General features: G+C 40.2%; 1 protein-coding gene across 6 annotated transcripts; it reads right to left on the bottom strand.

Moving 5' to 3' along the window:
* Positions 1-921: 921 nt before the first annotated feature.
* CNPY1 (canopy FGF signaling regulator 1) lies at positions 922-11,060 on the bottom strand. 6 transcript variants are annotated; one of them, XM_060305047.1, is made up of 5 exons: positions 10,899-11,060; positions 9,860-10,063; positions 8,020-8,116; positions 3,916-3,997; positions 922-1,901 (listed from the first exon to the last, which is right to left on the bottom strand). In XM_060305047.1, the coding sequence occupies exons 1-4, from the start codon at positions 10,962-10,964 to the stop codon at positions 3,960-3,962; spliced, it is 405 nt and encodes a 134-aa protein (XP_060161030.1). In that variant the 5' UTR covers positions 10,965-11,060; the 3' UTR covers positions 922-1,901; positions 3,916-3,959. The 6 variants fall into 6 exon arrangements, with proteins under 6 accessions (XP_060161030.1, XP_060161029.1, XP_060161034.1 ...); XM_060305046.1 differs by having other exon boundaries at positions 922-3,997; XM_060305051.1 differs by lacking the exon at positions 10,899-11,060 and adding an exon at positions 10,553-10,841 and having other exon boundaries at positions 922-3,997.
* Between the last annotated feature and the right edge of the window lie 1,031 nt (positions 11,061-12,091).

Here is a 12,091-nt window from a genome sequence, read left to right as displayed (position 1 = left end):
ACGACTCTATTCTACATATCACATCATTGTATTGGGCTATTCTGTATTGGGCTACTTTGCGCTATTATGTTCGGTGGGGGGGATACAATTTTGACCCACAGTTCCTTGAAATCTGAGTTCCACAATCATAAGCCATATTAGAATAACATTCTAATACATTTCCCATGTAACCTCAGAGCATTTTTTGTTTTCCAGTAACTTCTTAACGAATATGTTTCATAAATATTTTGCTGTTGTGTTTCTATGTGTGTTATGATGGAGGGTATATTTTTTCTTTCTCAAAAATCTTGAAAATCAAGATGGGAATATAGGAATAATTTTTTCCCTTAAGGAATTAAAGAAATTTCTAGACACTTTTTTTCTGGGACCACCCCGGAGCAGTCAAAGCTTTAGCGGACCTGTCTGTGTCCTGACTTTATTCACATCCATGTATGTAGGTTTGTAGGCTGCAGCTACGTACCTATGTTTCTATCTACCCATCCATCTCCGGAGTCCCCCGAGAATCGGGACGGGCACAGACCTGTATCTGATGTTTTAGACTCCACTTCCACAAACTGTCCTTAGGAAGCAAAGCTTGAGGTTTCAGGTGATGGCGCTACAGACAAATGAGCCAATATTATATTAAATTTAATCACCACCTCCTTTGAGCAGGGCAGGTCCTGAAAACAGACAAAAAGAGTGGATCCTGCTTCCTCAGCAAATACATGTTTAGGGCAAGGGGCAGCAACTACGAGTCCCAGAGAGAACCATGCCATTTCCTGCCTCTTTTCCTAGGTAATTTAAGGGCAATGACTTTCAATTTCATTTGACCTTTTATTTATTTAGTTCCTGGCTCTAAAAGCAAATAACCTGAGGAATTTAAGAAACTTATAAAGGGAAATTAAATTATAGGTTAAAAATCATAATAAAAACACATATCTAATAGGTATCCTTTTTATTGTAACAGTATAATATCGTTGTTAATTGCATTTTGGCGTAAAACTATGAAATATGCCATTGAATGGGTTTCAAGGTTTAAGATAAGCTCACAGATTTGTATGAGATTTTCAAACAGGCTACACGATCACATCAAAGACTCGCTTTTTCTCATATTCCATTACCATGTGAATTTTAAGATTGATATATAGTTTCAAATATTTATTTAGATAATGCTATTACATATATGAATAAATACCAGCCAAGCAGAGAAATAGGTATAAAAAAATGGAACCAGTTAATGACTTTTTTTTAGGGCTTGCTTTAGTAAATCAAGTATTGATCTCTCCCATTTGGGACTTTGCTCTGTTCCACTCTCCACTCCTCAGTGAAATGGATTCATTGGTCTTGGCTTCTTCTTAGCAAATCGTAATCCACACAACAAAATATAAGCTGTTCATCTCAGCCAATTTGGTCTTTTCTTTATGAGGAGAGGCTCACAGAAGTCTTCCATGGAGACCCCAAAAAACCATCTCATAAAAGTACGATTTGAAATCATCCACCTGAAACATGTCTTCTCTCCACATATTATTTTAATAAGCATTATAAACCTCTCCCCACCTATTCTCCCGAGATTCTCTTCTAACCCAGAATTAGGTGCTTTTCATGGACTCTAAGAAACTTTTCTGTCACACCCTAGGTGTTGTTTTGTTTCTTTTTCTTCCTTTTTTTTTTTTTTCTGGCTTTTTGCTTTTGCTTTGTTTTTGGTCAATAAAAGTCATTAAAAGGCAGGAATGTGTTTGGAGGCCTGGCAAAGCCAGCAGTTAGCTACTCTCTCGTTATTGTTCATTAGCAAAAGCAGCGCAGCCTCACCACACCCAGAGGGAAACTTAAGAGTCATCGCAGCCATAAGAAACGCAGTGGCTCACTCAGATGTAGTGTTAATCAGTAACTACAAACGTTCACATGCGTTTAACAAGTTCAATCTGGAAAGAAAAAAATGATCTAAGTCATGAGATATTGAAAATCTTGCAGGAGACAAGATTATTTTTACTGGGAAGTAAGAAAAACCTGAAAAGCCCTATTTAGCAAAACCTTAAGATATTCCCCATCAGAGGCAAGATGTTTGGTTCTCTCCAGTCAAAGCAGAAGCCGCGATAGCCATGCGGAACAGCCATGAGTGGAGGGAAGGCACACCTCCCCGCGGTCCTTTAGGTGGGAAACAAAAGCCCCAAATCTCTTAAATTCTACGATTAGCATTAGTACTGTCTAGATGTGAGAATGTGTCAGATTTACCATTGAGGGTATGGACGGACCGCAGCCAACACTTCCACAATCACCAATGTTATGGTTTTCGAGGGAACTTCGTGCCAGTGTCTCTACATGTTCCCGTGAAGAAACAGTTTAGTGCACTTACCAAGGAAGCCTAAGTTAGGAAAATGTTTATGACTCATTCTTTGAAATACGAAATTAAACTTAAATAGCTACGTTTCCTAAAGTTCTAGGGACTATGTTTTAAGTCACAATTTTACTGCCCTACAGAAAAGTGATGCTCATTATTCTTAAACCCTCTTTCCATTTTTTATCAGTTGCATGCAGTGCAGCCTCATCGGGTTATAACATGTAGGATCTATACTGCTTAGCCAGCTACAGACGTATCAAAAAATCACCAACCTTCTCGGTTCTCCCAAATAAATGAAATTAACTTTAAAAATCTAACTTTTAATAAGAGTCGAGGTGGGAAAAGGAGAAGAATGGAAACCTCTTTCCCTTCATTTTGGCAGATTTTTCTAAATGTAAGAATTGTTTTCTCCTGACGAGTCAGTTGAGTGGCTTACGTAACGTGCAGGATTTCTAGGCCATCAGGTAACATATGGCAAATAGCTTTTGTTCTGGGGACTTTGCTCTATTCCACTCTCCACTCCTCAGTGCAGTGGATTCATTGGTCTTGGCTTTTTCTTAGCAAATAGTAATCCACACAACAAAGTATAAGCATCCTACCTAGTAGATTCTCAGAGACAACAATGAGAACGTCTTCTTTCAAACAAGTGTAAAATGGGTCCTGACCTTTGAAATGATTAAAGTTCTATTCCAATGAATGTAAACTTAACAGAGACAATGAAATCTCCAAGAGTGAGATTATTACTACACTCTGTTATTAACGTGGTCAAAAGGCAATGTTCCCTAAGTTCCCACCTCTCCTTCCATCTCCACACCTACAAAAACATCCACAGAAAGAATGATAGGTTGGTTAGTAGTAAAATCTACACGCTAAATGTTAGGTGAAAGTCTTTAAGAAACAAAGGCACGACAGGAGAGTTTGCAGCAAAACAAAACATGGCCACTGGTATCATCCTTTGAGACTACATGATGACAAATATATGAATAATAAATCAACTTTCTAAGTCATTTGAATTCAGGATGTACGCGTCAGGGAGGCCAACAGAGTTATTGTTCCCTGTAGAAGTACTCACTGTTTTTTATGCATTGAATTAAATTTTAGAAATTAAAAAGTTTTTAAACTTAAGGTTTCTAGAAATTTAAATTTTATTCCTGATATAAAGTGAGTTTGCTTCTTTCAGTGATAGCCACACAGCCCAGAAAAATTAACCTGGAATTTGCGGCAACATGTTTTCTTAATTTCATGACTAATCAAGTGTTTATGAAATCTAGTTTTTATCAGACAGAACACTATACTTGTATACGTGCGTGAAATATACAGTACACGTTATTAAATCCTTATTTCATTTATGAAATGTCTTCACTTTTTTCCTATTACTGAGTTAAATGCTTTCCTGCCAAGCCTGTTTGTATCAAAATCTACAAAGGTAATTCGTTTCATGCACTCCTCAGCTTCACCTCTAGAAAGAATTGGGGCTCGTCATGATGCCAAACACGAGATTTTCAATAAAATATCAAACATGAGACAATGCAGTATGAACAAGAGACGTAAAGTTTCTTCTCATGAAGAAACATGAGGACAGAAATGCAGACATTGACCTTGGGGCTGTGACTTGTCTCTCCTCTAAGTAGCAGCGTCATTCCTAGAGTTCAGTGTGATTAGTAGAAGTTTCACACAGACATGGAAAAAAAAAGTTAGATGGCATCACTGTCACATTTAACACCAGCCCAGAAGTCATAATTTACTTTCTGCAAAAGCACATTCTTGTGGAAGCACTTTTTTTTTTAAAACGTTCTTACGGACATTTTCAAATACACGCAAGAGTAGGAAGACGAATGTAATCTACTCCCCCGTAGCTCGGTCAGCCACTGCTATTCCTGTCCCATCTCCAGTATTTTTTCCTGGAGTATTCTGAAACAAAGCCCAGGGGTTGTATCATCTTGCCCGTGGTCATGGGAGTATTTAAGGAACATTCGAGACAGGGAATCCCTGCGCTGGGCATTTAATCCAAGGAGCAGAGAGGCAATGACGCTTGGATACATAGTACATTTCCAACTGGAAGCAATGAATGCCCGCTCTCTTTAGACTGGGCTATGGTTTATTTTAGCTACGTAATTTATTTCAAATAGGAAATAGGCCGGCCTTCGTATTATTTTGTATGATTTATTAACCTTGAAGGTAATTATTTTGAATATTAGAATTTAACACCCCCATTAGTGCTTGGAAGTCTATACAAAAAGGTCAAAATGCTTTTACTTTAAATGTAGGCTACATATTTCTGGATATCTGAGACCTATTCCATCTGTGGCATTCAAAATGATCGTGTCACAAATTCTCATCGGTCCGATGTTTTTAAATGTTGAGATTTGATATCAAAGCAGAAGTGATATGTATACAAAACGTATTTATGTATTTGTGTTTATACCCTCACTCTACCTCATGAAAACCTCCACAGACCAGAGTAGCCACTTATCCATAATCTAGAGTGACATGTTCTACCTTGAGTGGAGTATAGCTGTCATTTGCATCATGACCTTATATATTATTAAGATTTTAAAATACCATTTTTACTTCAAGACATTTAAACGACAATCTGGAAAAGACTGAGTCATGTGCCACAAAACATTCAACCAGGAAAATCTAACGAACTCACTTTTACTTCATGCCTAGGAAAGAAAAAGAGATACATAAGAAATAACCTGCTACCACTATTACTGTCTCGTGCCCCCCAAACAGGGTGTATTTGATAACTTTTCTTCTATCCAGTGAATAAAGCTATAGGGGCATCTGCAGACCCATCTGCAGACCCATAGCCTTTCACTGAGACGTTTTTCATTCGTTGAAAGGATGACACATGTTCATGAAAATCTCACTACACTGTTATTTTTAAAGCCAAACACAGTCATTTTAAGTTTAACATAAAATATGTTTCCTCCATTATTCCCCATTTATTTTGTGTAGGGGGTGAGCCTTAGAATATTAATATTTTAAAGAATCATACATGTGTTAATTAACTAGATGGGGGGAATCCTTTCACAACGTACACACATATCAAATCACCATGATGTACACTTTAAATACCTTACAATTTTCTAGGCCAATTATACCTCTACAGCTGAAATGTTAATGTCTGTGAATGAGCCCTCATCTGCTCCCATATAATTGTTAAAAATAAAGTGAAAAGGTCTACATGAAATAGAAAAAAGCAAAATTCACACACACACACACACACACCACACACACATAAGGTGTATATAAAGGGACTAAACTTCCACTCAAACCTCTAGTCCTAGAAATATTTATCTTTGAAAAGATTATTCATCTCCGTAAAAGCAATGTGGACATTTCACGAGCTCTCAGTACAGAGTCTGCTCATAGTATATACTAGGTACAGAGTTACTGGTTAATGTAGTTTTCATAGCCTCCAATGAACACACACACACACACACACACACACACACAGAGTCATATTTTTAAAACATCATTTGAATCGTGCAGAGGGATCATAGCAAAACTGTGGTACAACAGCACAAAATAAAGTATCGCCTTTACAAAACAGAGGGTGAATGTCATGCTATAGCGGGAAACTTACTGTACTTGTATTAGATTATGTTTAAAAGCTTCTGGACTTTTTATGCAACACGAGAGTCTCACCTTTTCCACAAATTTCCGAAAGCATCCCAATATGTTAAAACGTATCATATCTTTGTTGTTGCAGTCATTAATTGGAATTATTCTCATTGCTCTGTCACTTTAGTTTTTTCCTGGCTAAAATGTTTAAGTTTGAAAAACTCTTTATCTTGTCCCGAGGTTTACTTACTTCAATAATAAGGGGGGTTTAGGAGGGCAGGGACTCTTCTCTCTTTTTAGGATTACGGTATTCCTAGTTTTTAATTTGTAAGTGGTTTAGAACATCCGTAAGTATGTTTCACAGAGAAACAACCTGAAAAAACTCACTCCATTTTACTGTGTAGCAGCCATGTGGTGGTTTACTCTTTGGAGTGGTTACTTTGTGTTCTCAGTAGTTCTAGGGCACTGATACTTACGTTTACAGTGTAAGCACTTAATCAGTTTTTAAAAAATCGATGCTATTAAGAATTATTTGATCATGTTTTATTTTACACTAGTAATACTGCACCTATCCTAAGTTTATGCTTTACGCTTGTATTTTCTTTAGGATAATATTAATTTTTATTTCTAATTATAAATATGCAGAAGGAATGAAAAGAGGTAGTTAATATTATCGAAATTAAGCCAAATTGCTGCACTTGGGAACAGAGTCTTTCCTCAGAATCTTATTATCTGAGGCAACTACTGCCGTAAAGAGTTGGTGAAACTTTCTTGAGACTTTTGTAATATCTGAGCAGGTGCTCATACAGCAAATGATTTGCATTTACCATAGCTGATTATGACAAGCCCGAATCCTTTATGAGGAAAAAATAGGAAAACACATGTTCTCAACATCGTTACATTCTTGCTTACATCTTAACGCACACATTCACCTCTGAACAGCTTGAAAACCTTCCAAAATAATTTCTTTGGGAAATTGTGACTCTGCACTTATTTACGTGAATTTCACAAGTTACAACAGTAAATACCAAGATCAATGGAAAAAGTTCTTGGATCCCTGGCTATATCCTGACTGCATCATTTCACCACACTCTCCTTCAAATTCCCAACTAAACTGGATTTTAAACAGAGAACAACCCCATTATCTCCTCAGAGTAAGAAAACGTCATCACGTGAATGGAAATTTGTTACTTTCTTGTTCAGTAACTTTGGATGACAAATATTTATCTTCTACTCACAGTAACTGTTATTTTAAGGACTTCAGCACTAAATTTGACCCTATGGCTGCAGGTATATTATACTTTATTGCCGAATGCTAAACATCTCAAGCTTCCATAATTGCATCAAAGTATTTCCCCAGCTTCCAACCAGTGTCTTCATAGATCACATTCAGTTTTTCAAAGATATCTGAAAAGAATGTACGACTTGTACTACATTCTTGTAAATGTATTTTAAAAGTATCAACGTGATACAGACGACGTGTGTTCAACCAAATGGAGGGTCGGGTCAGGGTGGCCCTGTGTTTCAACTCTGTATATAGAAAATAAACTTCTGGCAGTGTTTTCTAGCTTCTTATTGTGCGTATGCATGTGTGTGTTTAAGAATACGAATCGAGTATTATCTTCCACCCTCTCCCAGAAAAACATTTTTAAGAAGTAGGTAGGCTAGGAAAGGAACTTGAAAAAAAATCTAGCGCCAAATAAACAAACAGAAAAACGTTTGAAATTTCTTACTAAAGAAAGGTCCCACTTTCTGTTGGTGGAGGTAAGTACACAAGTCCTAAAGGGATTCTCCTCCCCTGGTCCAGGATGGAGAGCCCACAGCTCTGAAAGTTTAAAAAGAGAAACGCTTTGGATTCTTGTAACTGTGCTCCTTCCCAATTGGAAATCAAGCATCTTTAAATTCATTTAAAATGTCGAGGAGAAGAAGTGCAACCAGCAAAGGCCTCAGAGCCCTGAGGTCTGTGTGCTTTTCTCTCACATGGAGTCGTTTCTGATTCAGTGGAGACCCCGTCAGGGGCAGGGAGACAGCGAGGCTTGGTTTGAAAAAAAAAAAAAAAAAAGATGCTGCAGTGCTGAGCTCAAGGGAGGGGTGGGCCAGGGAGAGGGCGCATGCTACATCAGACACAGTACCTGGTTTTTCACTGCACAGCTTGTCAGCGAGGTAGTGTGCCTCCTGGGCGATAAGTGAGAATAGTTCATCTTCGTACTCTTCCATTATAGTTTCACACTGTAGAAACAGAATAACAACATATGTGGATAGATATGCACTCACAGGACATCTTGTTAGGAAGAACTTGTCACAGTTTTATTAGCTAAAAATATAAAATCATGTTACCAAGGTGGTCCATTTTATTAGCCCTTTTGGTTTAAGACGACATTGCATTGGATGAACCCTCTTCCCAGAATGTTAATTGCATCATTTTCCTGAGACTTGGCTAACTGATTAGTCCTGTTGAAAGACGAGGGTGAGGCAGGAAAATGGTTCTTTGTATTTGTTCCTCTTCCTCAAACTGGAATGGAATGCAAGGAACAGGAGGGATGGAGCTCCTATAAGTCTTCGGGATTTTTGTTTGTTTGTTTGTTTTGAAACTTTAGAGCACACGGCTCCTTGAAATGGTTAAAGCAGTTTCCTTTAGATTTAACATAATAATCCATTTTGTGGTTTTAAAACAGGGTCTGAAGTGTGAAAATAATTAAGCTTTCTCAGCAACCAAAATACAAGTGCATCTTCAATTGCACTCGGGATAACGGGGCTTTTCAGTTACTCAGGAAAGTTTCTCTCATACCACTTAAGGGATCCATCCGTAATTTCTCTTTGCTTCCCCCCACCCCAAATCTGACATTTCAGAGAAGAGGGAGCTCAAATGTACCCACGCACCCAAAAATCTTAAATTCGGACTGGAGCGTGTGTCTGCGTCGGAGAAGCACAAGCTTAGGAACTGTGGTGGTAAAGAGTGTTCACTGGAGACTAGTAACTCATTTTCCGAGTTCATTAAGTGAGAAGCTAAAATGTTTTAAATGGCATTTAAAAATATTTAAATTCCACTATTACATATTTATGGAAGACCTGTGAGATACGAACACACTTCCTCACTGTGATTCCCATTCTACAGTACTTTTAGCCCTGAATTATTGCCTTGATTTTTAAACTAAAATGAAATCTTCAAAAGTCAGCTGCAGCCCTTATACCAGGGGTTCAGCATGTCTGACATTTTGGCCAACGTGTGAACCAAAGACATTTCTCAAACAGGCTTTCCCATCACTTGGTCTGACTCAATAGCATTAAGTAAAGTGAAATCTCTTGCTATATATTTTGCCAGGCACATTCTAGAGAGCCAGAGGCCAGCATTCACGTGAAATAAACATTATGTTGGGAGGAAATGCGGCATAAAGCCAACTACCATACTAAGCTTTTGTTTGTGCTAAAATACTCGAATGAACTCAGGGAAAAAAATCTCCCTCTTCTGTGAAGCCTTGGGGAAAAAAAAGTGATGTGTGTCACTCTCCCTCCATCATGTGGCTATAAATATTTGAAAACGACATTCATTTTAATTTGGATTTTAACCTCGGAAACACAGTCCCTGATTCCTGACGTAGGAACTTGTAAGAGACCTTCCCCGGGCACGGGGAGGACTGAGTCCTCTTCCCAACCGTCCCCAGGAGCAAAGCAACGTGCAAACTGTGCCTCCAAGTCACTAGGATTTGTAACGCACTTTCTGGAAAATATCACTTAACTGTCTCCACGGAGATGAAATACCACAGCCCCTAGGTGTCTCAAAAGGCAAGTCACTAAGTGCGCGGTTAACACTGAGAAAGCAGCAGGACAACAAAGCTAATAGATAACAGTTTAATGGGCATGTCTTGAAACTCAACAAAACCCCAAACAAACAGCAAAAAAAAAAAAAAAAAAAAAAAGTACCAAAAACATGTTCATGGAGTACGGAATTCCTCTGCGAAGAAGATAGCTTACCGAGAATTTCAAATGTCTGTAAGCATCAGAATAAAAAGAGAATTTTAAAAATTCTTTGTATATTTTGTCTCCTTTCCTTGGAGCAAATCTCTTGAAAGTCTTCTCCTTAGTCACGGGGTCTTCTTCGAGCTTGTAGTCATTCATTCGCTCACACACTTTATCCAAGAGGTCTGTGAGGAATGCCTCCGACTGGGCTAAGGGAATCTGTGGAGAAAAGCCAAAAAAGGGAGGAAACTCGTCTTAACGTTGATATTATTTAAAAGACCTTCCCCTGAATGCACGTGGCAGCACACCCCATCCCCCAAACAGTATTCCTGTCCTGATACAACATGTGCACAGTTCTATTATTTACATAATTTAAGGGGTTAGCCTAAATTCCGGTTTTTAAAAAGTGCCTATGTTCGAAAGTGGACAGAAAAACAAACTTCTATTCAAGCTAGAAACTATACTTCTACAGGTGATAATTTTGGAAAGTCATGGAACATGCAGAATAAGGCATTAAGCACAGGTAATGGCTGTTATTATCTACTTGCAAGAGACAGACAGACAGAGCCAGAGAGAGCGCTCGGGTCTCTCCTCCAGCGCATCCCGAGCTGGGAGAAGGCCGGGCTTCGCGCTCCGCAGCCGCTGCCCTGCGCGCCGTGGCCCCTCGGCGGCCGCTCGGGCCCGGGGGCAGGGAAAAGCCAGGCTGACCGAATCGCCCCTCTCGCAGGCGCGGCTGCCCTGTCTTTGGAGCAGCTGGCGCCCGTCTCCGCACGCCCCTCTCCCTCCGGAATCCAGCGAGGATTCAGAGGACCCTTTGGCCAACCACCTCCGCCCCGCGCGGGGGTCAAAGAGCACCCCTCGCCCTTGGTAACCGGGACAAAAACTCGGGGGCCGTCTAGACAGGTCAAGGTGCAGGATGCTGCGTCCCCGCGGCTCCTTCCGGAAGGGGGCGGGGACCCGCCAAGGGCGCCGCGGACGCGGCGCGGCCCCGGCCTCTGCGGGCTTTCTCCCTCTCCACCCTCTGCTGATCAAAGTAGGAAGTTTGCATGACAACCATGGTGAAAGGGGCTGAATCACAAATGAACTCGATTTCGCCGATGTTGATATATCCAGCCTCCATTGTCCCCTTTCAGACGCAGTGTGAACCCTTCCGGTGCCGGCGACCGCGCGGCATTCACATGCGCGCTCCGGGCGCACAAAGGCTCCCCGCGCCCCTCCCTGCCATCTGGCCGCGGGGCTCGGGGCGGGCTGTGCGGCGCGCCTCTTCGCTTAACCCTGCTTCCAGCCAAAACCACTCGAGCGTCACTCCCGTCACCCCCCAGGCTCGGCAAGGAACGAACTCTGTAGAAAAGGAAGGAGCCAAAGAAAACCGGCACTAATGAACTTTCCATTATCACCACCACGTGCGCCGTGATAAAATATCCTTCCTTCTGCCCGCAAACCTCGATTTGAGATTGATTACGAACTGCTTTCAAGGCCCATGCAGTCATCTCTGCAATTAAGTCGTTTATTAAACTGGAGTGTACCGCAGCATTCTTTATCCGCTAAAATATCAAGTTAAAAAATTGAGTGTTTTAATTTTTTTAAATGTCTACACTCAAAAGACCCTAAAGAAAGTAGCTCAAAGCGCACAGTCAAAACACAAGTCACGTTTTTATTTACACCTTTAATTGTGCCACTTAAGCATCGTAAGTTGTAAATAAAACCAAAAACATAGGTTAACAAATTGAAAACCTGTTTCAGAAACGAAAGATTAACTATCTATCGGGACTTAGAAGCTAGAAAACAGAGGTAAATTCTTAAATTACAGTTTATCAAGCAGATCATTAACAGAATGGTTACGGTTCCTTCCTGCCTGCGTGTGCTTTCGTATATTTCCTTGTCTGGTCCATACGAATAGGCTCATAGCCCTTTCTGCATGTCCACAAAGCAGCATTTTTAACCTCAAAGTGAAGAGTTGGCTCTTTCATTTAAAAAATCTAACTGTGATCAAGAATCCATTCTCCCTCCCCCCTCCCTAACCCTCTCCTTCCCCCATCAAACTGTAAACACCGAGGGGCCGCGCTATCACTGAACGGAGAGGGTCTGAGCATTGGCAGGGCGCTTTTGGAACCCTGGATGCCGTCCTTACACACCACAGTATTTCCCGTTGAGATGAGACTACTCTCGAAACTGTTTTTTTTTTTTTTAACTGACCTGACGTTCTGAGCTGCGTGCAAAAATCCTGAGTGTGTAAGATTTGAGCAA

Source organism: Globicephala melas, chromosome 9, assembly GCF_963455315.2.
Source record: "Globicephala melas chromosome 9, mGloMel1.2, whole genome shotgun sequence".
NCBI lineage: Eukaryota > Metazoa > Chordata > Mammalia > Artiodactyla > Delphinidae > Globicephala > Globicephala melas.
This window is presented reverse-complemented; position numbering and strand designations above follow the sequence as displayed.